The 27,162-nt window shown below is 39.0% G+C and overlaps 1 protein-coding gene across 1 annotated transcript in view; it reads left to right on the plus strand.

Annotated features, from left to right (window-relative positions):
* Positions 1–27,162, plus strand: part of ITGBL1 (integrin subunit beta like 1) — a 214,705-nt gene that overhangs the window by 99,159 nt on the left and 88,384 nt on the right. Inside the window, exons 4-7 of the mRNA XM_002914850.4 lie at positions 3,743–3,865; positions 7,585–7,725; positions 9,877–10,017; positions 18,001–18,147. Of these exons, the coding sequence (XP_002914896.1) occupies positions 3,743–3,865; positions 7,585–7,725; positions 9,877–10,017; positions 18,001–18,147 (552 nt within the window). The remainder of the gene's footprint in view (positions 1–3,742; positions 3,866–7,584; positions 7,726–9,876; positions 10,018–18,000; positions 18,148–27,162) is intronic.

A 27,162-nucleotide genomic window follows, 5' to 3' on the forward strand; every position in this document is an offset into this window, starting at 1 on the left:
CTCCTATGGTTGGGCACTTTCCCACATTTTGAAATTACAAATATTAATGCAGAGAATGAACTGGTACATATTTATTTTCATATTTTGGGGAGTGTATCTTCAGGATAAATTACTAGACATGAAATTGCTGCACCAAAAGGTAAATTCATACTCAGTGTTACACTTCATCTTTCTGTGTTACTCTCTACCCAGTATGGAAGCCTTTCAAGTTGACTTTAGCAATCTCGTTCTCACATGGCTTCTCTTAATGTCTATTTCTACCAGCCTAATTCTGGAGCACTCCCCCGAAACTACATTAGGCTCTGAGTGCTTTCTACTAATCGTTCCCCCCTTTATATCACGATGTGGTTTCCTAGAAGTGGCTTGGGGGAGACGGGGAAGAGGAGGAAGTTGCCCTGGGACATAATACTGGAGGGCAGGATGAGATGGAGCTGGGAACGAAAGAAGTTCCAGAAGCTGACTCTAGAGGGGTGCAGAAGGCAAGGCACAGCCTGCAGAGCAAAGTGGGGCTCCGGTGCCGTTGCAGAGGAGTGTGGGTGGTGTTCAAGACAGGGAAGTCTCCCTAGAGAGAGATCACTTTGTTAGTCAGAATGAAAAGTCAGAGCAAAAATAATTAACATAAAGCAGAAGACCAGTCCTAGAGACTGAGCTCACTGGCAACTAAGAAAGAGAAGCAGTATGACATAACATGAACACAGGAGTCTGTCACTTTTGCCTGGGCTTCCATCTGCCGTATCCTGGAGCCTCAGCTGTGAATTCTACTTGGTGGGTGAGACAGGAAGTCGCTGTGCTGTTGTAAATGTCCCACATTAGCCAGAAATGGTTCGGATGTGAGCCTGCCTGTCAGGGTGTCAATGAGAAGTTGTAGAATTCAAAGGTAGAGGCTGTTCCCATCTTTCCTGAAAACAGCTCCTGTGTTCTTTGCCCTGATCATGTTACCCCTCCCTTCCAAACCATGAGAGGCTCCTGGTATTCCAACAGGTAAGTTCTGAAGTCCTTAGCCAATATTCATGATCCTCTATGCTCTGCCTTCAACTGACCCTTTTCTCCAAGCTCAAGCCAGACTCTGCACTATTCTTTAATTCCACATCTTCATCCCTTAGCTGAGGCTCCTTCCTCAACATTGCAAGCCTTTTCTCCATCTCCACCTGTTGAAATTCTATCCATACACCAAGTGCCAACTCAAGAACTTGCTCCTTTACTGTGCTTTTCCTCCTTTACACAGCCAGACTGAGGTTTATACTTTCTATGTAGCATTTGTCACAGATCCGTTGCAAATGCCTTTACGTCATCTGGTCTCATATGTATGTGTAAAAATTATTGATCATCTAAGCTTTTTCTTCCTAGTCTGTGATTTACTTAGTTTTAATTTTATTCATCTTAGTATCTCCTATAGCACGTGGTACTTTGCCAACAGTATAATAGGCAACAAGAAAATTTAATGAATGGATATGTGGATGGTTGAAAGACAGCATGAATAAATATGAAAATGAAAAAGATGGGTGATAATTAGAGAAAAAGCAAGATGAGGCAGTACCATGAATTATAGCATTCAATTTGAAGTGAGCTTTTATAAATTAAAAGAGTTTTCAGGAAAAAACACACAAGAAAAGGAAATTTAATAAAAGTAAAATTCCTATGAGTATTCTCAAGGAAGGAATAATTAGTTCAAATTCTGCAAAATCACCATTTCTATGTGACTGTGGAAAAAAAAAACCAACTCTTTAAAGATAATAGCTAATTGGGAATGACCTGGGTTACAGAGTCATGCAGAGGGTATGAAGACAGGACGTTGTGGGTCTATCAATATACAGAGAGTCTAGAGGAAATGTTTGGGAACATGACTTCTATACTCAGTGTCTTCATGGGAGAAGATGAAGAACCCGAAGTTTTCTGAAAACCTATGACATAACTGAACAAAGAGTGTTTTCAAAAAGATGGCTGGGTGATATATTTACCACTGGGCTCTTGTAGCAGCTCTATGAGGTAGATATTACTTGCAGAGAAGCAATTTGAGAGTTAGAGATGAATAAATGACTTCAAAAATGTATAGCTACTGGTTATTAAACTTGGATTTGGCTACAAATCCACCTTAGTCCTAAATCCATTCCCTTTCTGGTCCATCACATACAGAATTGCCAATATTCAGTAGCTCAGTTCAAACGTCAATATTATATCCTCGGTTCCTCCTGATCCTTCAGCACTCGTACGCAGTCCCTGAGTCATCTGTTCTTTCTCCTGAAAACACCCCTGAGCATCTTCACTTCTTTCTAACTCACTGCCATCACCCTAGTCAGCCTCTATCTTCTTTCCTGCCGACAAATGTAATAAGCTATTCTCATATCCACTGCGCCCCATATCACTTCATTCTGCATATGACAACTAGCGTAATCTGGTAAAAATGCATACTTGATCGCATGACTCCCTGGCTGAAAGTATTTCTACGGCTTCTCATTATTCTTGGATTAAAGTTGGAAATATTCAACATGACCTGTAAGACTTCACTAAACTGCTCCTCCACATGCCTCATTCATTTCGTTCCACTTTCCACATCATTTTCTATGTTCCAGCCATCTTGGACTTTTTCTTCTTATTTCCTCTTTTACCACAGAGCCTTTGCTGTTGTCTCTTGCAGGAAGTGGGCCTCCCCACCATCTCACTTCTCTTGCCTATTATTTTTACTTTGCTCTCTGTGCCTCGTTTAGGAGCTACTTCCCCAGGGACTCTCTGACTACCAGGTCTCAGTTAAATCCCCTGCTAAGCTCTTCTGCAACACTTTGCACTTCTCCATTTATTTTATCACTTTCGTTTTCTCATATAAAACTCTGAGAGGAGGATTATGGCTGACTTGATCTCCCGTTGTGTTTCCACAGTCAAGTATGGTATCTGGTGAGTGGTAAAGTCTCAGTTCATATCTGGTGGTTGTTATGATGATCAATTAAAAATGGAAAAATAAGCCTTAAAAAGGGAGTTCCTTAAATGGACATTCTACTTCTCAATATCATTTGAGTGCTGTTTTACTGTCAGTGAAATCACTCTCAGGGGTTGTAGTCAAATCCTCAAAGTTGGCAGAGTCTATGGCATGTGGTATACCAGATGACTCCAGTGCCTCTGTGTCACTGTGAGCCACCCTGAGGTTTTGGTGAGGTATGGGTCCCAGGATGCTATACCTGAGAAAACCTGCTCTGGTCCCATTGTCATAAGGATGTGTGGATCAGTTTAACACAGTGGAGGTGAAATTATTAGGAGATTCTAAGTTTTTCATTTATGCATTTGATAATAAATTCCACAAATATTCATTATATAAATAGTATGCTCAAATATTGTGCAGAGCATTGAATAAATACTGGTGAGTAAGATAAGCAAGGCTACTTTCCTCACAAAGCTTAGAATTTTCTGCTTTATTTCACTTCAGACCCAGGTGTAATCACAAGATAGTCATTCATGCATTGATTGGATGGCCATGTATAAAGTAGCTCTACACTTGGGAAGGTCATATTTACATTCATGAAACGATTAGAGGTCAATCATAATAGCTATGTGCCATAAAACATAATTGCTATACTATAATCATCAAGAAAGAATGTCATTATCTATCTCATCCTACCCACAGAATTACATCATTGAAATATTAAATTGATTTGAATTTTCTCTGTTTCTGAAAGAGATAGATTAAACATCATCAATGATCATTTATATGCATTTAACAAATATTTGTTGCTTTGTTTTTTTAATGGTTTAGGTACATGTCACTGTGGCAGGTGTAAGTGTGATAATCCAGATGGAAACAGCCTCGTGTATGGTAAATTTTGTGAGTGTGACGACAGAGAATGCATAGACGATGAAACAGAAGAAATATGTGGAGGTCGGTACACTAACTGTGTAGAAATTAGTAAAAGTACGTGATTGTTCACCTGTTTTATTGTACTTTTGTCTCTCTACACGTTCTTGCACTAAGTTTACTCATTTAAGTGGAATGTTTATTTGGAGAACACCTCATGTGAAGCATTCAGGGTAAACTAGTACTTTTTAAATGAAAAAATCAGACTGTTCCCTGGGGAGTGCCAGATCATTATGGCAACAGACCAACTGTGTCGTTCCAGAGCGATCCTATCGGTACTTCATCTTCCCTGCTTCCCGAAGCCACTTTTACTTGTCTCTTTTCTCCCCCGTCTCTCAATTGCATGTGTTAATTTCATTCTGTTTCCCTTTCTAAATCATAAGTCTTTAAATAGTTTCATGTTCTATTGGAGACATTGGAGCCCAAAAGGATTACTAGCCTAGAATCTGTCCCTCCCCACCAAATACTTAAATAACATTTTTCATGCGCTTTCCTATGTTTCCAGGGTATTTCTAACACCATTCCTCAATCCATTTTTCTGTTGAAGTAGTTATTGCATATGCCACACTTCCTAGTGCCAAGCACAGCAATAAGTTCTTCACATTCGTTGGGTAATGCACCCAGGGTCATTGCGGCTATCGGCTATCGTGGTGGAATTTAAACTCTTGCCTGTGTGACACCAAAGACTATGCCCTTGACCCTGCCCCTGGAGAGTTGATTCAGTGCCCTGGAGTTTGGAGCTCCATAAGAAGGGCCCCTCCTCATCGCCCAGGGTGTCCTTCTCTTCAGCTTACCTATCTGCAAGCCTGTTCCCAGGGTTTATATTTGCACCCGTGGCTAGCACAGGAGAGGAAAGTAGACAGCCAAGACAATCCCTTCAGTTTAATCCCTTCAGTTTACGTAAATGTAAACCTTTCAGCCTGGTTACCTCTGGCCTCCTCTCTCCATTAATAAGCAATTGTTTATTTCATGTATCTCCGACAAGATTCCAAAGCATGGAATCCTGTTCTGCATGCAGAGTGGGTGATTTCAGAAGAGAATTTGCCCTGGAAGGATCAGGGACAAATGGGGCAGGAGGAGCTAGAGAGCTATAGGGCAAGTGTCGCTAACAGGACAAGCTGTCCCTCTGTTTACAGAAACAAATTGTAGCTTCAGTTCTTGCAGTCATCCAGATACTCTTCTCTTATTTTGGGTCTGCTTGGTTGCCTCTGGTTTCCTTGCTGTACAACCCACAGAGATAAAACAGACAAACACAAGAAGTTACATTTTTCAAGGCAGTGACCTCAGCTAGATTCTGCTCAGACAATTCTGTTAATGGTCTCAATCCAAAATAATTAGGAGAGTTAGGTAAATCCACCTACAAGTATTATGTATCTATCCTCCTGATGTTTCATTTCCAATTATGTTGGACCAAAAAAGAGGCAGCGGACAAGCTTGGGGCCAAGGTGTTCTAATGCACAAGGGAAGTCTATTTGCATATGTAAATATAAACATTTAACTTGAAGCAACACCATAAGAACTGTTTGACTCTCAGCCTTGCCACTAACCATTTCCATTTGTTTGAGGCTTAAGCAATTTCATGGTGCAAAGTCTCTGACCACAGACACCAGTACCCTCAGAGGGTGACTTGGGCTGGGATTGTAGATCTTTCTACATGTCATTTGCATGAAACCCGTCTGTTGAGAGGTGATTCTACAGCCCATCAGTGGAACAATTTTCAGAGGAGATTTTCTCATTCCATCAGTTTACACAAAGCAGAGAAGGATATTTATTGTGTGCAATGTGTATTGTCCTAAACTTGTATTTTATCTCAATTATCCACATGTGGCTTGTTAACAATATTTTCATTTGGGTTGTGAGGATATCTGCTTAATTTTTCATATCTACATGCAAATGTAGTTTTACATGATTCTTCTTTCCTTATTCACCTGTATCTCAGTGATTTTTTAGTAAAACCCTAATTCAATTCTGAGTTTTATAAATATACAAAGAATTTAGGTGTGAAGAATGTAGATTTGGGATTATTTGTTAATGTCATGGTAATGCTTACGTACGTAGCACCTTACATAAATTTCCTAAAATTACAGAGGAAGTAAATTCTAGTTTAAGAAGTTAATCAAGTGTTAAAAAAAAAAAAAAAGAAAAAAACCCAGCCTACTTCTAGAAAAGCTTTTGGTACACAGTTATCTTGCTGTTTTCCAGTGTAAGTTCCTGAGGAGACAGCCCTGGGATGTGATATTTTGTGTGGGTACAGGAGAGATGTTTTTGAGTTCATAAATAAAATGTATAGCTTTTATATTTTATCACTGGTGAAATCCATTTGATAGCCCTTACATTTGCCTACGTGAACAAATTAAAATTGTTGTAGAAATGATCATTGACTGTTAGGTTAATAAGAGGTTTTCCATGGAAATCCAAATCACAGCTCATTTAGAGAGAAAACGTGGCATCGTATGCTTAGGCCCCTTCCTCTTTCTTATATAGCTCTCTCTCTCTCTCTCTCCCTTTGTCTCTCTGATATATGTCTGCTGTTCTTCATCTCGTGGCTGAGACTAGCATAAGAGACCAGAATCTTCTATCGTATTTCCCCCTTCTAGTGTGAGTTCCATAGGCCCTATTGACTACTCCTGCCACGAGCCAGAAATGCCATAGTGTTTAGAAAGAAAAATAGCCTCACGGTCAGTTTCCCACAGGCCCTCTGGGATTATGGCTGCAGGGGAAGAGAGAGGGAAGAACGAAGCCTTTAGCTATAGACTCTGATAAAACATAAATTCTGATGACACAGGAAAAAGAGACTCAGTGAAATCCAGCCTAACCGTCATGTTCACCACCTTCACCAGAACAAACACACGTTCAGGGCTGGGTGGCTAGGGTGGCATAACTGGAGAAGTGACTTGAGGTACATAGACTTGCCACCCGCTCGGAGCCAGAAGAACTGCTTGATAGGGGTGCGGGACGTGAGGATATGACCGTTCATTAGGGGTTGCTTGGAAGTAGGTACAAATGAGCAGGGTAAAGTTTAATTAGAGGCAGGAGCCGGAAGGATGTGGTGGCTTTGGAACACAAAATGATGGGGCGTCCCTCCCTATCATGTCTGTCCCCTTGACAAATAGGAGGGTGATTTGATTGGGAGGCCAACAGTCCATGATATTTTATTGGCCTAAAGGAGGACTAAACACTGATTTAACGGAAAAGCTCTTTTCCTCTTGGTAGAGCACTACAGACTGTGGGACACACCTGAATGGAAAGATGAAATATTTCCCCTGGTTTAAGAAGTGGTTCGGTCATTAATACTGTGCATCCAAGTAAATATGTACCCCTGGTTTCTCAGTGGTTGATTTCAAATGAAATACTTGGATGACTAATTCCGGAAATGCCCTCGGAATGGATGCTTACATACATTTGACTTTGATGCCGTACCTTTGAGATCGGAAGGTGGTAGACAGGCTTTCACATTTCACAGTCTTTTATGTCATTTCTTTATACTTCTTTCCTTCTAATCAGCTACCTGGCTAGGACAAGTTAGAGGACACTTGGGCTTACTTTGTGTGTATGATTACATAGATATATGCGGAAGTATGGTGTTTGGGAGCAAATATATAACTTGATTATTTTAAGCAAGGACTGTCGAGCAGGTATATTTTATTTCAAAAGACAAAAATGATCATGAAGAGGTAGAAAGTTAATTTTGCTTTTAAAAGTTGCTTTGTTTCCTCACTCTGTAAAATTCATTTTGGGTAAAGGCCATGGAAAGTGTTACTGTGGAAACTGTTACTGCGGGTCTGGTTGGCATGGAGATAAATGTGAATTCCAGTGTGATATCACCCCCTGGGAGAGCAAGCGAAGATGCACGTCTCCAGATGGCAAAATCTGCAGTAACAGAGGTGTGTCATTCATTCACGTTACTACAGATGGGCGGGGGGAAGCTTTTAATTGTCAACACTCCTTTTCTCTGGATTTCCTTCAGTATGGGAGGAAGTTGTCTTTTACGGTGTTTGACTTTGCTGTAAGTCCACATTTACTATACCGACAATCTTCTCTTTCTTATTTTGTATTGAGTAAAAAAGCAGAAGGATAAGAAAGTTGCTATCGTTCTTTAAGCTTCACTGAACCAATAGTTAACGTAGGGACTGTAATTTCTTTGGTGGCCATCCAGAAATAGCACAGGGCAGCTAAAAGGCAATTCTTGTAGATACTTCTGCTAAATGTCTCTTGACTAACAGAACCATATCCAGCACGAGCATCTAATTATCTAGAGAGCATTCAAGAAACTCTCTTGTCTTAATTATGAGTAAATCGAAGGCTTGGTTGTCATTCAGAATCGATCTGGACTCGCTTCACTTTTATCTGCAGTAATAAAAATGATATGGATATAAAAAGTACGTGACAAGTAGCCATAGACAATTTAGGCTGCCCTCCGACATGAATTTGAAGAATGGATTAATATTGCTAAAATGTAATTTAACCTGAGTTAACTGCTGCTATCCAATCAAATCAGTTTTCAACACTTTTTAAAAACCCTTGAAAATACTTCTCATTTTTTCCCGTGTTAGCTGTACTGTAAGTAAAAGAGGACCATGTGGGACTGTTCCTTGCTGACCTGATGATATAAATAAGTGACCATTTTTCCTTCTATAAAATTATAAAAATCTAGAAAGTTGGAAAATTCTATTTTTTTTTCATTTCTATAAATGAATGGTGCTTCTTAATAGATCATGCTTACACGGAAAACCTTAACACATCACCGATTCTATCTTTTGAAAAATTGGCATAAAACATTGACATGGAAGAGTAAAATGGACCACATTTCTGTACGGGGGGGAAAGGAAAGCAAAAGGCCTGAACTTGGAGCAAAAATCATAAAGAAAAGTCCTCTTTTTAATTTATGCACAGTTGGTCTGACTGTAGATCATACTAACTCACATTATGTTTTCCTTTACTGTGTAAGAATGTGCTGCTGCCTGAGTCCTTGTTTAGTAATACGGTAGGGTCAGTGGTCACTGTCATGCTGTCAGCGTATGCAGTCTATGCTGCGTTCCTGTGGGAAGTAAGCAGCCAGGTGTTGCAAGGAGCGAGAGGAAAAGTGGAAATGTTTGGGCCGTGAAACAGGGCCGGGTTCTGCAGCAGGTGGGCTCTGAGAGACAGAGGTCCTTAAGAAACACACATGTCTCGCCCCCTCTCTGCAGTCTCACCTCCCGCCGCCCTTTGCCAGTGAGCCGTCCAATTTGGAGATCCGCCAAGGGCAGAACGGAAAGCAGCATGTCTGAACCAGGCTGGTTAGCAGTGAGACTCAGGGGTTCCTGAAAGCAAGTCAGGGAAACACTACCATGAGTCTTTTTTTTTCCCCCGGAAGGTATCGGCCCTGTCTCCCCTAGCACTCTTCCCCATCATTGCTTCTGGGCCAGGAGAGAGACAGCAATCCCTGCACAAACCTACCTCCCCTTCCTTGTCAGCCTATCTCCAAGGCCCCAAACCTTCTGTGGCAGACACAGCTCATCGGGGAAGAATGCATGTCCTGCATTGACCAAATGGCTTATTCAGTTTCACGCTGGGCCCTCTTTAGCACATATCCGTCCTCATCCCCTGCTCTTGCATCAATTATACGATTAGGAGAGCCACATGTATTTATTTTTTAAAATACAGATACAGATATTTTAAAATACATTTTAAGCATTCAGATATATTCAGCATGCACCTTTTACATTTTGGTGCATGACCCTACAGTCTTCCATTAGCTTTCTTTTTGTCAAATAGATGGCAAATTTCTTGAGGACGAGGATTCTAGAGAGAAACCAGCACCGTGCTAATGACACATCCCACAACCCCACACAATTATAGACACACATACTTACTTTTGTTTATTAAAGAATCTCTACTGTCCACTTTAGATGGTGTTTTTCCTTGGTAGAATTTTTCTCCAATATATATATTTTCCATGTACACAGTAAGCAAAAGATTTTAAAAAGCAATATGTCAGATGCTTCTTCCATGATTTTTCTTCATTAAAACCCTATAAAATTTTTTTTCTCATCTAGGGACTTGTGTGTGTGGTGAATGTTCTTGCCATGATGTTGACCCAACCGGAGACTGGGGAGATATTCACGGGGACACCTGTGAGTGTGACGAGAGGGACTGTAGGGCTGTCTATGACAGATACTCTGATGACTTCTGTTCAGGTATGTTGTTCTCCTCATTCCTGTTTTTAAGTAACAAAAAAAATATATATCTATACATATATATCTATATATATATCTATATATATATCTATATATTTGTTTTCCTATTTTCAAGCTTCATTCTGATTCTCACAGAAACTGTAAAAGATCCGAAATCTGTGGCCCCTGGGTGGCTCAGTCAGTTAAGCATCCGTCTCAGTTTCAGCTCAGGTCATGATCTCAGGGTCATGAGATCGAGCCCCATGTCAGGCTCTGTGCTGGGCACGGAGCCTGCTTGAGAATCTCTTTCTTCCTCTCCCTCTGCCCCTCCCCCCACGCTCACACACTCTCTCGCTCTCTCAAAATGAATGAATGAATGAATGAACCAAATCTGTGCATTGGAAAGTGTTTGATAGTCATGGTGCTCCTGTGAATACCTTGGAAAACCTTCAGAGAATTTACGCATTGGGCAAAGACCAGAGATGAAAGGGCCTCACTTTCTTAAAACTAGTCTAACTCCTCACCAAGGAGCACCACCTCCCCCAAATATCTGTTGCTCAGCTCTGAGCGCCCAAAACCAGCAGGCCAGAAGGCAGTGTCCCGGATGGGGACCACGGGAACAGCTACGCTCATATATTACACAACTTCACGTAACACAGTTCTCGTCGATATTTTCCTGCCTTAATTCCTTGGCATAATTTATATCCTAAGATTATTCTGCAGATTAGTGTAGGATTAAATATCAGTAAGTGGATCCAAAAATTTTATTCCACAAACATTTATAGAGCAGATACCGTTCTCCAGGGTCTGGCTGGCGTCCTGGCTATCGGTTCCACCAGGGAAGGAGACAAACATGATCCATCTTCGGCTTTGGGAGCTTTCAATTTTAAGTGCAAAGGAAAAACACACCCTGCCAGAACTTCTCAGGGCGAAAGGCACAAAGAAGGTGGTCAGATTCATCTGAAAAAGGGTCATTGAACAAAAACTGGAGTTATGAATTTTCAGTCCGGTTGTATTTGACAACCCAGGAGACAGAGACGCATGCATATACATCTTTTTAGGCTGGACTCCTTGATGGGTGTGTTAAGTAGATGGGAAACTCGACTCTCTCCGGAAGGTTTGCCGGCAAAGGGAGATGAAAGGGCTGCCCTATTTGATCACTGATTATGCAACGGTGGAAGCTTCTCTGGCCCCGCTGACCGGAGCCTGCTGCTAAAACTTCCCACTGCAGAAGAGCTTCCCTCTCCTGATTATCCCTCATGCTCTGGAGTATTTCCTAAACATTTGGTGAACACCCGTCTCTTGGGGGGATGCCCTCTCCAGATTTTTCTGTTATTCATTATCTATGAGTGTTCTTTATTATCTCCATTATCAAAACAATGGAAATGAGACAGCCGGAAGCTCTCGGGTGGCCCTCTGTGGCAGACACCGTGCTAAGCACTTTTCAGATTGTGGCATTTATTTTTTTTGTAGAAATCTACGAGGTAGGGAATCTATTTCATTTTACAAACGGGGTTAGTGAGGTTCGGGAAAGTTCCATAACCTGCTGAAGGCCTCACAGCGAAGAGACAGGATCACAATGTTAATGAGATCTATGGATCCGAAGAAATGTAAAGGTTCTCTCTTTACTGAAAAATGTTTGTTTAAACTTCAATTTAATAGGATAAACATTTATCAGACGCCAACTATGCTAGAGGCACTACGTAAGGTATTAGGGTCTAAAAATAAAAAAATTCGTAAGTTCTACCTCCAAGCTCCAAAAAATTTACTGTTCAGCAAAAAACAAAACAAAGCAAACAACAGCAACAAAAACCCTGCCAAAACCAAAACGAAACAACAATGGCAAAACTGCACGGAAACATGAAATTTTAATATACTGTGGTAGGGGAGATTTGCAGAGTCATGGATTTGTTGCTTATCTGGCCATTGACCTGGGGACATAGCAAGGACCAGGATAGATCAAATGCCTCCCCTCGGAGAGTTTACGTTCCATTGGGACTGGAGAGGCAGCCAACAAACTGAAGAAGTAAACTGCAGAGGATATTGGGTGTGAGCTTCTTTGACATTTTCCTTAGGGTGATGAGGCTCTTCACAGAGGTGGTGAGTTACGGTTCCTGCAATTGCTGATGCTTTCAGATCACCACGCATGTGCCTACCCCTACCCCACCTAAAAGGTAGGCTTGCAGCTAAAAAGAGATGAGAGGCACGTCCTAGGCAAAGAGAATAGAAGTGTGTGATCTGTGCAGGGGACTAGAATCAGTTTCTTTATCACCAGGATGCACAAGTAGCAAAAGGTAAAGCTGGCCAGAAACAGAGCTAGAGGTCTTTTTACCCTGCTGCACAACCAGACTCTACTCCAAAGGCCATGCGGAGCTGATGATGGTTTTAGGCAGCAAAGTGCTGCACTCACAGGTTTCCAGTCTGGTTGTCTGGGTGCCATTTATCGAAACGGAGAATATAGAAGGAAGTTAGCAAAATTCATTTCTACATATTGAGTCTAAAAGACCAATGGCAATCCAAAGCTGTTATTTTTTTTTTTTTTCCCAACCTACTGAATATGTGAGTCTGAAGGGTCAGGGCTGAACATGAGAACTTAGAGCCCTAGAGTAGCTAATTAAATCTATATAGGGTTCAGGAAATATCATTTAAGAATGCCATTTTAAGATTGTCTGTGAGATAAAACATGAATTCAGACAATTTTAAATGGGAAAATGAAGGGGATAAGCAGGCTACATAAAAAAATGATAAGTTTGTGACTTTCTGATATGCGGTTTTTGTGATTGTTTTGTTTTTTGTTGTTTGTTTGTTTGTGTGACACAGGGTATGTTCTTCCTTGATAAACCCATGATCTTGATTTTGGAGTGGGGTTGACAAATTCAGAGTAGCTATACAATAGTGACCACTCAGGGTCACGTGTGCTGTTCTGTCTCACGGTGAGCAAGAGGGGGCATGGGGTGAAGATGGGCAATGAAACTTCAGTTGACACTCCAGTCCTTTTATTATAAGCTCACAATTCCTGCTGCATGTCATTTGGGCTCAGAGTTGCTACCCTAGTTTGGGCAGGTGAAGGTCCTCAGGAAGATCCTTGGAAGCTGAAAGTCTCCACGTCATCTCTTCCTTCCCTTCTTCCCTTTCCATTAATTTGGAAAATGGAATCATTTGATAGGACCATATTGTGTGGGGAGATTTATCATGGCGGATTACCAAAACACTAAGGAAAGAAACTGAAAGACGTGATTAAGTATATTCAGTTTGCATTGTCTTGAAAGAAAAATCAAATAAATATATCAAATGGATTTGTTTTTTTAAAATAACATGTACTAGTTAGATCTAATCTATTCCCCCAAACTTTTCCTGTTGGTGATCTTCATATTACTTTGTAAGGAGCTCATCATAAAAGTCAGATTCCAGTTCATGAGAAGTTTTGATCATTTTCAAAGAAAGAAATATCTTTTACAGCAGAAGAATGTTTGTCTGGAATGGATGCAACTACATTTGTCCTGGATTGATATTCCTGAGACGTCTTCGCTCCAAAGAGCACATGGCCATGGCTATGGTTCCACTGAGTGTCCAGCCATGCTGCCAACTTCCTGCCCCCGGGGTACAGATTGGGCTGCATTCCCATTACGTGGGCTCCATGTTCTTCTTCCATTGTCACGCACACGCACGTGTGTGTTTAATGCAGATCATTGGTCTTCTGAAAGCTATTCTCTAATGTATATTCGTCACGTGTTTCCTATCAGGGATAAACAACAACATTCTGTATTTGTTAATCCTCTGCCTAGAGAGTTTAGAAGAATACTAACCGGAAGCAATGCACTCCTGGAGGCCGTATCTATCCATCTATATCTATCCATCCATTTATCTACTTGACAAACTAGCATGGAAGTATGAAATTTCTGGTAAAATTCATTTCTTTTAGCTCTGTCATTTTAAAGATAAAATGAGATGCATTTAGACTAAAGACACAGGTCCCCTAATTTCTCCTTTTATGCACCTTTCACTATTTGTTCAGAAAAGACTTGCTATAGTGTATTATGGCAGTTGAAAGGATTTTCATGCTCAACAGATCTTACCATTTCTAAACTCTTCTTTATATACCAACACCAAGCATTTTCATCTTCTTCATTTTATCCCTATAAAATGATCCCTTTTCTCCCTCTTTGGCATAACCTTTATACTGAAATTGAGAAACTAGTAACTCCAGGAGAGAAATTGCAATTTCATTTTATGATTTCCTGTCTTCTCTGAAGGGCTCAATACCAGCTTCAGAATCTGGTATTAATACCATGCATTTTTAAGTGATTTCCTAACCCCACTGATGAAATATCAAAAAGAATTTTATAGAAAAGGTACAGTTTCATTTAAAGTGAGATCCATAATGTTCTGAAATATACTTGAACAGCATGTGACTTTGAGTTATTGAAAGATGGAGAATATAATCTTCATTACCATGAAAGTAATAGTTATGTTTATGTTTTAACCTAATCTGTAATAAACATTTAGGTCAGCAATACTGCTGACAATACTATTTTTCATCCTATTAGACTAGAAGTATTTAAACTTTTCTTTATAACTCTCCTATTTGCTTCTCTGTGATCCTCACTGGGACATTTGATTTAGGAAACCCTTAAGAAACATTCTCTGTCCCTGCTATCACCATTTAAAGTGGTTGCCATGCATTCACTGACTCTCAGGAATTTCATTCATTATGGATAGTTGATTTAGGTCATTCATATTTTAATAACACTTCTGTCCTCAGCCCAAACTTGTTCCATTGATGTTGACTTCAGATGGCAGAATGTAGAGGAGACTCCTAGCCTGGTGTTTGAGGAGGAGCAGTGGCCATCCTGAACTAGTTAATATTCTCTCACTGTGATACTTTCCTATTTAGAGGCAAAACCTTTCATTCTGCAGCCAATCACAGCAGTGGCACGGTCTCATCCATTCCAGTGCCTACGCAGTGGACGACAGTGGGGTTGTCGAGGGCTCTTTGATGGGGTGAAGGCTGAGGCTGAGACAGAAGGTGCGGGAGGTTAGGGCTCATCACACAGGTGGTAAAAGTGAGGGGCACATTGTATGTGTTCTTCCCAGCTGTGCTTGGAGCTGGCAATGCCCGGGGGTGACGCACAAATTTATAGGACTCATTCTTGAGAATGTTCATGGTGCTGCACTAAACACCCAGGAAGTAGAGATGTGGGACTGCATAGGTTGCTCTTCCCCCTAGTGACTGTTACCAGAGCCCAGAAATAGTGAAAGGATGGAGAAAAGGCATAACTTTAGGGAGGAAAGCACAGAGATTAGAAACCAAATGAAGAAAGCAGTACGATAGAAAACAGAAAATGAATCTGGAGTAAAATGGTGAGAGACTTTCAGAGATTTCTTCTTGTAGCTCTAGAGCGGCTATATTTTTTTTTTTTTTCAAAATGTGTCAATGCAGCCACATTTCCTCTGACTTCTTTTGTTATCAGTGGGACCAGATCTTAACTCTAAAAATGCCTTAGTCATACTTCTGACCGTTTTCATGAATTTGTTTCATTCTGCCACTAGTTTTGTTTTATTTTATTTATTTATTTGTCAGAGAGAGAGAGAGCACAAGCAGGGGGAGCTACAGGCAGAGGAAGAGGGAGACAGAGAAGCAGGCTCCCTGCTGAGCAAGGAGCCTGATGTGGGACTCGATCCAGAGGACCCTGGGATCATGACCTGAGCTGAAGGCAGCCACTTAACCGACTGAGCCACCCACGCATCCCCACTACCAGTTTTGTTTTATATCTTGACATGGGAATGAGATAGAAACGAATGGCTGCTCTGAAGCCTATATTCCAACTACAGAACTTGAGAACGTTCTGCCCTCGGTCACTGCTCTCCCTCTACGCAGGCTCCTGTTTTGTTCCACGCCTGGACACCGGGACTGCACACTGGGCGTGTGGTGGCGCTGTCCTGGGTAGTTCGGGACTGCTTGGCATCCTTGCCTACTGAATATTTTCTTCTAACGTTCACAGCTATTTTCAACTTGTAAAAGTAAAGCTTTCTTCCCCCCTTTCAGTAAAACTGTTTTTCACTGTTCTTGTGAAAGTATCAACTAGTCTCTCAGCAGTGGCAGCATGTTCCGTGCTTTGTCCAGGATCCTTGTAGCAGATCTAACTGTGCTAGGAATGGGACCTCTCATCTTTGAAAATTTCAAAGCCATGGGCTCTATAAACAGCAGAATTAATTAGACTTGAAATGTTGAAATCTCTTTTAGAATTGTTATGTATCTATACCTTTGCAATGTAGCTCTGTTTGGAAATTGTGCTCTAAATTACATGAGGATGGAGAAGAAGGGTGGGAACTTCTGGGAAAAGGGCAAAAAACCACAAAGCCCAACAACCTCTGAAACATAATTGCTCATAAGTTAAACTAGTAAAATAAAAACTCTTATATTTAAAGGTTTCAATGATCACATTGACATGTCATACATATTTATGAGCAAACACAATTTTTCTTTTCCTTTAAAATGATAAGCTCGAAGCAGAGTATTAATGGTGACTGAAATTTGTTGTTTAGACTCTGGTACATAGTAAGTGATCAATAAATGTGTGTTGAATTGAATATAGTTTTAAATGCAAAATTTGGATTCACTGATCCCTAATATCTCTTTCTACTTTGACTATGATTTTATGATTTATTTCATGAAGAACCAGGTTAATAGGTGGTGAAAAGCTTCCTGATATGTGGATTGTCCAATTCTTCCAACTAGAAAGATAGCTATCTGCCCACAAACCTCAGGGACTCTTGATAAAACAGGCTAGTCTGTACTAAAGAACAGTTTCCATATTGTATGATTTATATTAATATCAGATGCCAAAGACAAAATAGCAGAGATTTTCATCCATTAGCATTACACTCAGTTTAAAGAAAATATAAGTCCACTTCCTTTAAAATTTTTCATGCATTTTTGGGACATCTGGGTGGCTCAGTCGGTTGAGCATCCAACTCTTGATCCCAGCTCAGGTGTTGATCTCAGGATCGTGAGTTCGGGCCCTGCATTGGGTTCCACCTTTTGGCATGGAGCCTACTTAAAATTAAAAAAAAAAAAAAAATCATGCATTTTTGCAGCAATTACAGAAATCCACAGTGTCCTGCATCTGTAATAATGAGTATGTTGATTAGGAGTTAAGAAAAGCTTGGCTTTCTTGCTTTTCTTTCTATTCCTACTTGTTTACGTATGTGGACTTGAATAAAAATAACAATAGCTCACTTTTATGTAGCATTTTAAGATATATTATGTACTTCCTGATAAATGTGGATAGATAATGTATTATTATCTTATTCAAAAACGAAGAAACTAAACCTCGGAGACATTGACATTTGACCAGCTCTACTCTGTAGATGGCAGGACCAGGATTTGGACCCATTTATTTGATTGATAACATAGGCCATTTTTTGCTCTACTCATCGCAATTTGTTACAGGCTCTGTGAGCATGTGTAAAGAAGTTTAATATCTTTCCTGACCTCTTTTGTATATACTACATCGATCCTCAAGGAATGTGAATTCCACAGAGGTTATTGGTTTTAGGCGAAGAGTCTCTAGGCTAAGCATGTAGAGTGTAGAAAAGAGGTAATGAAAAGTGTGGGAGACTCCACAAGACAAGCCCTGTTTCAACAGCAAATTGTTTTTAATTTCCTATGGCTCTCCTCCACATGAATTAATTACCAAATCCATCAAATACTCCATTTAGGCCCCAGCAGACCAATACAATCACATGCACCTGGATTTTGATGGATTCACATTTGTAGCCCTACGAACCCATTTATCTTATCAGGAGTAGTTGCTTTTCTTTACCCCTCATGATCAATCAATGTAAATCAGGTATTTAAGAACTTGAGAAAAATATGCCTTCGCTTTAGCGTTAATACGGTGTTAAGATCCTGACTCATTTGTGATAGTCACTGTTGAAATGAAAACTAATTCTGACCTCAATGTCTATTTTTTCATATTTTTTTACACTCTCATTGTGAAGGTCATGGGCAGTGTAATTGTGGAAAATGTGACTGCAAAGTAGGCTGGTATGGGGAAAAGTGTGAGCACCCACGTTCCTGCCCACTGTCAGCAGAGGAGAGCATCAAGAAGTGCCAAGGAAGTTCCGATCTGCCTTGCTCTGGAAGGGGTAAGTGAGAGCTCTCAGGCTTTGCCACCACCTCCTAACCTTACGAGTCAAATGCATTCAGTTCACATGTATCTTATTTAACAGAGAGCTGAGATGCCTTGATAAGGAAAGATTAGTCTTTTTAGAACTAATAATGCATCCAATTTCCACTGCTGAAAGTACATGGAGAAATATAATCTCTCTCCCTCTCCCTTTCTGTTTCAAGCATGCACTCTCTCTCTCTCTCTCTTTCAGTCTTACACATACCATCAGTTTAGCTTTGAGGTCTGTTCAATTTCAGTTTAGTTTAGGTCAGTTCAATGCTACATTAAAAAAAAGTTTTGCACAGCAAAGGAAACAAACAAAACAAGAAAGCAACCTACAGAATGGGAGAAGATATTTGCAAGTGATATATCCGTAAGAGGTTAGTATCCAAAATACATAAAGAACTTATACCTCTCAACACCAAAACAAAACAAAACAAAACCACAGATAGTTTGATTAAAAAATAGGCAGAGTATCTGAATAGACATTTTTCCAAAGAAGATACACAAATGGCCAACAGACATATGAAAAGATGCTCAATTATCAGGGAAATGCAAATCAAAACCACAATGAGGTATCACCTAGCAGAACAGCTAGAATAAAAAAGACAAGAAATAACAAGTGTAGACAAGGCTGTGGATAAAAGGAACCTTTGTGTATTGTTGATAGGAATGCAGATTGATACAACCACTGTGGAAAACAGAAATTTAATAAAAAATTTAAAAACTAAAAAATGGAATTACATGATCCAGTAATTCCACTAGTGGATATTTACTCAAAGAATATGAAAACATTAATTTGAAAAGATGTATGCATGCCTGTGCTCATTGCCCCATTATTTACAATAGCCAAGATATGAAAGCATCATAAGCATTCATCAATAGATGAATGGATAGAGAAGATGTGGTGTATATACACAATGGAATATTACTTAGCCATAAAAAAGAATGAGATCTTGCCATTTGCAACAACGTGGATGCATCTACAGGGTATAATGCTAAATGAAATAAGTCAGACAAAGACAAATACCATATGATTTCACTTATATGTGGGAGTTTAAGAAACAAAACAAATGAACAACAACAACAACAAAAAAGAGACAATCAAGAAAACAGACTCTCACAGAGAACAAGCCAGTGGTTGCCAGAGGGGAGGTCGTGGGAGAGATGAGTGAAATAGATAAATGGGATTAAGGTATACTTTTTTAAGAAAAAGTTTGGATATTTGCTCAGAACTTTCTGAGTGAGACCATTTAATTGTCCACTGACAGTTCTGAAACTCATTAACATTGCATTGAGGAGATTGTTAGCTTTTGAAAAAGCATCCTATAAATAGATAGCTCTGAATAAGCTTATATTGTTTTAGAAAGCACATAGCCTTGGGTCTCCTCTTGGTTCCAGATCAAGTACAAATTGGAAGAGAAAGAAGGATTCATCTAGAGGAAAGCTGGTTCCATTATTTTTGATTTATCAAAATAATAAATGCATTTTTACCTCTCACATGGAAATGGCAAAGTTAATATGAAATATGCTTTTGGAGGAACTGGTAATTGAAATTATTACAAATTTTGCTTATGAAAGAGGAAAAAGAGAAAGACTTCCTTTTACCTGAATGTTAGATCAGAAATTTAATTAATGTTGCAGTTTTCTCTTTGAAAAATGAATTTTTTATTGAGATATAATTCAAATACCATAAAATTCACTCTTTTAAAGCGGTTTTAGTATATTTATAAAATTATGCAACCATCACCACTATCTCATCTCAGAGCATTTTCACCACCACTAAAAGAAATCCTGTGTGCCTTATCAGTCACTCCCCATTCTCCTCTCCCATCAACCCCTAGAAACCACTGATCTACTTCCTTTCCCCACGGTTTTGCCTAATCTGGATATTTCATATAAGTGCAATAATGAAATACGTGATTTTTTTTGTTTCTGACTTTTTTTCACTTAGCATCATGTTGTCAAGATTTATCCATGTACTTCATTCCTTTTGATGGCTGGATAATATTCATTTGTGTGGACATACCACATGTATTTAACCGTTCATCTGTTAGTTGACATTTGGGTAATTTCTACTTTTTGACCATCATGAATGATGTTCTATGAACATTCATGTGTAAATTTTTGTGTGGGTATGTGTTTTAATTTCCCTTGGGTATATACATATACGTGGAGTTGCTGGGTCATATGGTGACTCTATTTAACTTTTGGAGATATACCTAAACTGTCTTTAAAGTGGGGGCTCCATTCTACGTTCCCACCAGCAGTGCATGAGGATTCTAGTTTCCTTATTTGACATTTGGGTAATCTCTACTTTTTGACCATCATGAATGATGTTCTATGAACATTCATGTGTAAATTTTTGTGTGGGTATGTGTTTTAATTTCCCTTGGGTATATACATATACGTGGAGTTGCTGGGTCATATGGTGACTCTATTTAACTTTCGGAGATATACCTAAACTGTCTTTAAAGTGGGGGCTCCATTCTACGTTCCCACCAGCAGTGCATGAGGATTCTAGTTTCCTTATTTGACATTTGGGTAATCTCTACTTTTTGACCATCATGAATGATGTTCTATGAACATTCATGTGTAAATTTTTGTGTGGGTATGTGTTTTAATTTCCCTTGGGTATATACATATACGTGGAGTTGCTGGGTCATATGGTGACCTCTATTTAACTTTTGGAGATATACCTAAACTGTCTTTAAAGTGGGGGCTCCATTCTACGTTCCCACCAGCAGTGCATGAGGATTCTAGTTTCCTTACATCCTGTTATTTGTTATCATTTGTCTTTTTGACTACATAGCGTTTTCTTTACATAGGAAACAAAGTCCCCAAGATTATTTGTACCATAGGTATTTTCCCATACTCTGATACATATCCCTACTCATTACAAGTAGAAGGTTAGGATATGGGTAGAAGGAAATTTTCATTTCATAAATTTTATTTCTACCTTGACCCCATTTCATCAGCAACACCAGATGGAAAATACTGTTCTACCTGCATTAATAAAATATTGTCATTAGAGAGCTTGAATAAGCCTGTCATGCTTTTAAAGGAACAAAGATTAAAAAATAAGTGTCCTTCAGACTTTTGTTACTTATTCATTCATTGTTTACAAATAACAAATTTATGGTGGAAAAATAAGAAAAGCCTATAAAGTATATCTCAAACATAGAAAATCATTTTCATATTACCAGTTGTTTTTCATTTGTCCCTAAATTTTTTAATACGGTGTTAAGGTAAGAAAATTATGGTGGGTGGGGGGTTGCCTGTGTGGCTCAGTCATTAAGCATCTGCCTTCAGCTCGGGTCATGGTCCCAGGGTCCTGAGATCGAGCCCTGCGTCGGGCTCCCTGATCGGCAGGAAGCCTGCTTCTCCCTCTCCCACTCCCCCTGCTTGTGCCCTCTCTCGCTGTGTCTTTCTCTGTCAAATAAATAAAATCTTTAAAAAAAAAAAGAAAACTATGGTGGATTTTGATTATTGTGATGTGTGGATCTTTGATAACTCTGACAAACACACATTTGTCTCACTTTTCTAGAGATTCACTAATGTATTAGTTACCATTTTTAAGCAATAGCACATATTTAAAGTTTATTTTGTTAAAAAGGTGTTGAATATTATATATGGAATTAGAAGACTTTATTATTTTTATAATTCATTTAAGCTTTTTGAAGTACTTTAGAGATTAATAAGCTTCTTCAGTTTCCTCGCAAGGAAATGGAGGTATTGATGAATGGAGTGATTTCCCAGGGACCCATAACAAAATAGAATTCTGAGAACGAAGGCCAGGGATTTATGAGAGCTAGTCCAGTGCTCGGACCAGTGGTTAAGGACCCTTCCTTTCTCACAGAGCTACATTTGCAAACTCATTGACATTGGCTGTTTTAAAGCAAATGGCCAATATGAAAACTTATAAAGGATTAGTTTTGCCATTTATGAATGACAGCTGCAGCTGTGCTTACATGAGTGAGGAAAGCAATTACAAGGCCCACCGGTTCCGAAGCCAGAGATGCACAGCCGCTCGCTAGCTGGGGCCAAGAAAAAAAAATTCTCCTGGTAGAATGTACTGAAGTTCCTCAGCGTAGTCCACCTTAGGGGCCAGGTGAAGGCATTTGTGCACTGGAAATTAAGTTAGATCACTTGCTTCTGCTGGGGATGACTAAGTGTGATCATTATGTCTTGAGAGCGGGGAATAATTCAGATAATCTTTTAAACTTGCTATTAATCCTGTGGCTCCTTGATTTCTATTCCTTATGGCCTACAAATATCTTTTTATTTAATTCGATGACTCTTGTCTGCTTGATTTGGACACACAATTATTCATCCTAATTTCTGTCTCCTGGCTACTGGAGCTAGGGGACAAATTTCTCTAGTGTCATACCAATGTTCGGCTCAAAAACTTGAAATGGCCCATGATAGGCTACACATTAGTTTTAAATTCTTTTTGACTTAAGAATACGTTTTTAAATTTTTTTGAGGTTCTCCTTCTGAGTTTGTGTCTGGCTTTGGCCAAAAAATGTGAGCAAAATTGATGTGTGTCATTTGGGAGCAGAAGCTTAAGAAGAGGGGAGAGATTTGCCATCTCTCCTGTCCCTGCACGGGGATTTGGAGTGTTTGAGATGGTGGCTGATCCATTAGCCTGGGTGTCTGAATGAGGATGATTGGGGAAACCTCTGCTGACCCACCACAGACCCATAACATGAGGGAGAAATAAACTTTTGTTGTTCTAAGCAGCTGAGATATTAGGATGGTTTGTTACTGCAGCAGAACTCCTGACTCAGACTCTTTTCCACGTAAAACATTTAGGGAATGCAGTTAAAGCAAACAAACAAGCAAACACAAAAAATTATATGTAAACCCAAAGAGAGGGGCGCCTGGGTGGCTCAGTTGGTGTCTGCCTTCAGCTCAGGTCATGATCCCAGGGTCCTGGGGTCAAGCTCCACATGGGGCTCTCTTGCTCAGAGGGGAGCCTGCTTCTCCCTCTCCTCCTGCTCTCTCACTTTCTCTCTCTCTCTAGCTCTCTCTCTCTCTCTCTCAAATAAATAAATAAATAAATAAATAAATAAATAAATAAAATCTTTTAAAAAAATCCAAAGAGAGTAGGAAAAAAACAGTTGAAGTTTATAACTATGTGCATATCTTAACAGTATCAATAAACATTATATATTTTAGAAATGATGTATTTATGCTATTCGAGCAACACCATTTATGTGCACTTGTTCAACAGGTAAAATGCTAAGAACATTGAATGTATTATCCTTTTTTAATATGCTCCAAATACAATGAGGTACGAAGTAGAATTATTCTTCTTTTTACAGAAAAAGAAATTGGAAATTTGAATAGTTTGTTATCTTGCGTAATAAGTGCCAGAGGTACAAGTTTTTAAACAAACTTTTGTTATAGGCCATCCAACTCCAGAGCTATTGTTTTATATCATTTACTCAGTCTTTCAACATGCCAATTTGTTGAGCAATATGCAATGAGTATATTTCCTTGTTAAGAACATTTTTATGCAGAATCGTTGATATTGCTACATAGTATTCCAAAGTATAATTGTGGCAAACAAATTTAATCAGCCCTCCTCTATTAGACATCTAAATCGTCTCTTAATTTATTCAAGTTCTAAATACTATCATTTACTTTCTTGCAGCAGAAAATTTGCACAAATCTTTCTTAGATGTAGATCTAAATGCCTATCAACATAGTAAAACTTTTTAATAAAAAAAATTGCCCAAGCAAATCATATTCTCTAGAAAAAGTGTACCAGTATACCCTTCTACCAGAGCATAACGGGTTCCCTTCGCCCACCAATAATGACAATTTCAGTACTCAGTTTTTCTTGATACGTTTTGCTCTTAGTGTTATGAGCTTACCATTTATCAGACTCCTTTCATTGACTTCTATAATCATCAAACAAATGATTTATCTGTAGGCATTATTATTCAGAGGCTTGTGTTTGCTGTATTTGCCTTCTTTGATCATCATTTGTCCTTGTGTCTAAGTCATCTTTTTGTTTGGTCTGCAATCTCACATGCTTTTGTTACCTGTCCTCTGTGCCCTTTGGTTTTCTTTTATCAGACTTCTTCTAAGAGGTATTGCGTATGTTTTAGTCTTTAAGCACACATAACCATGTACTCCCACAAGGGAAGGTGGGAAGTGGAGGAAGAATGATAAATTGAGGCTAATTATTTAATATTGTAGCTTTTAGAAAATAGAAACTATGTCTTCATTTTTATCAATTAGTACATTTTAATTAATGAATTAAGCAAGTTGGTTCAATTCCCTTAGCTAGGAACATACTTTCAAAGAATAATAGCATGCCAAATTCCCACCATCTGGAGATTTTTCAATTACAGCCATAATTTATCTCTTTTACTGGCAAAGCACATCTTTAAATTTTCCTGTTTTATTTATCAGAGAAGTTTCCCATGATGCATGTATTTTTTTTAAACTATGTGATTTTTACTCTGATTTTTTGACAGCTGAATCATTATTTTTCTTATTCATGTACAGAGATGTTATTATTTCAAACAGAAAAAAAGTATTTTAAAAAGTCCTCCAGTGTATTTAAAAAACTTTGGGAGGTAAGGATCTTTCTATATTTTTACTAAAAAAATTTTTATGGCTTCATCGAAGTATAATTGGTACACCCAAAAAACCGCACATATTTAATATATACAATTTGATGAGTTTGGACATATGAATACACCCATGATGCCATCACCACAGTCAAGGTCATGGACATATCCATGCTTCCAAACGTGTCCTTGTGTCCTTTTGTGAATGTGTGCACGCGCGTGTGTGTATGTGTGTTAGGGATACTTAACATGAGAGGTGTTTAAAATAGTCAAACTTATAGAAGCAGAAAACAGAGTGGTGGTTGCCAAGGGATGAGAGTGGGGAAATGGAGACTTGTTCAATGGGTATAAAGCCACAGTTATATAAGATGGGTAAGTTCAAGAGATCTGCCGTCCTACCTGGTGCCTATAGCAAACAGTACAGGATTGTAGACTTACCAGTTTAAGAGAGTAGATCTCCAGACAGTTAAATTAAGCACCACACCACCTATTGTGATTTTGATTACATTTTTAAAATTCTCAGGGACCTAATTAAATATCTCATTTTAAGTTGGCTGCAGTGGGAAATTCACAGGGTTTTCAAGTGACAAGGGAGCCCTGTGTGTTCTTCCTGCAGTGTTTCGAGACAGCAAGTAGGATTCAGATTTACTCAATTCTAAGTATATCTTAGATCTACTACATCTGCCAGGGCTCGAGGACTCAGGAGTAGTCGTGCACTAAATTATAGCATTTCAAACATAGTTAAGGACCGCTGCCAAAGAAGATGAAAAAATGACCCTGTGAAATTAACGTCCTACTTCTCCTTATCCAGAAGGAATGATGCTGCTTTTTTAGTGATGCACCAAATGGGGAAAATATTAGTAAATGGGTAAATCATGCCAGGAACAAAAATCTGTATTTTGTCATATTAATTGATAAAAACTCAGTCTGTGGATCCTCAGGTGGTCTTCTGTGGATCTCTGAGCACACTTTGAACTCATCGTGCTCTCTGCCATGGCTTCTGTTTGTTCTGCTGTCATGGAAGGACCCACAATAGTAGTAGGATCCCTAGGAAGAGTAAAAGCCTGTTTATTATTTGCTTCCTTTGTACTCAGAAAAACTTACTAGAATGTCTTAATGCAGCCTATATTTCATGAAACCTCAGGAATGTAGATGTTATTTATTATGACTTTTTAAAAGATGGGGTGGAGACGAAAAGATTGGAATCCAGAGAGAACTAAATATGGTGCCTCCAACATCCTTTCTCTATGTCCTCATGATGTGCTGGGACCTCTGCATGTTGGGACGCTTTCTATCCTCAAGGGGGCCAAAGGTGCAGTTGCCCAGAACTGGTGGCTTACTGGAAGGTCCTGGTTAAATCCAGTGTTAAATCTCTCATTCATATGAGGAAGCAGCTCTTGCTAAACTAAAGGCATAATTTGCATAGAGTGAAGGGAATTGCTAAAAAGAATTGAAAAGAGCCAAATTCAGTAGTAATGGCAGCCTCATTCAAGATGATTATTCGGGGACTCCTTTTTCCAGTGGGTAAATAATTATCCCTTTTCCTCATTCCCCCTTCCTTGTTTTATCTTGCCTTTCTTCTTGTCATTTTTATATTCAATAGAACCTAGAGGAGAGGAAGAAATTCAGAAGGTGAAAGTAATAATTTTGTGTTTTTTAAAAAAAGATGGTAGAAGATATTTCAGTGGAAATTAACAAACTTAGTATTTTTTTAATTGCCTGAGGTTTTTCTAATCTGTAGTCCCGAAAACTGTATCACTTCCAAGATAGAGTGAATATTTTTTTGTGTGTGTTGCAGTCAATGATCTTGCTTAACTGTTTTATCTATGGCAACAGAACATTTTGTGTCAAAGATAGGAATCGATCCAAATAAATAGGCAATTTTTATTACATTTTGCATAATTTTTATGTGGTAAATTGAAAACCAGTGAAATCCTTTGGCTAAGAAAACGTCCTAGTAAAAGCTGCAACAAATATTGTCAAAATCTATTTGAAATGAAAATAGAAAATTGGACATGAATTCAATCCCAATTTCTTTAAGTGAGCTTAAAATGAATTGTGTGACAACTATGACAATTTTGTTACTACAGGTATATATTTATTTATATTAAAACACTAAACACAGAGTGAAGGAGGTAGTGTGGTACTCTAGCAGTTATTTACTTGATTTTATCCAATAGAGAAATGCAAACCAGACACTTTTAGTGGGAAACAGTCTGGTCCATGAAGCTATAATCTTCATGGAACCATATACTCTGGAGATTTTCTTTTTAATAGAAAACCAACGAGGCAGAATGTCATCATTTTGTCTAAGCTTTAAGGTCACAGAGCTGATCAGAACCCTATGATTCCCCTCTAGGACGTGTAAGCTGTTATTAAAAATTCATAGGGCTGGCCATTGTGCT

Source organism: Ailuropoda melanoleuca, chromosome 7, assembly GCF_002007445.2.
Source record: "Ailuropoda melanoleuca isolate Jingjing chromosome 7, ASM200744v2, whole genome shotgun sequence".
Taxonomy (NCBI): Eukaryota; Metazoa; Chordata; class Mammalia; order Carnivora; family Ursidae; genus Ailuropoda; species Ailuropoda melanoleuca.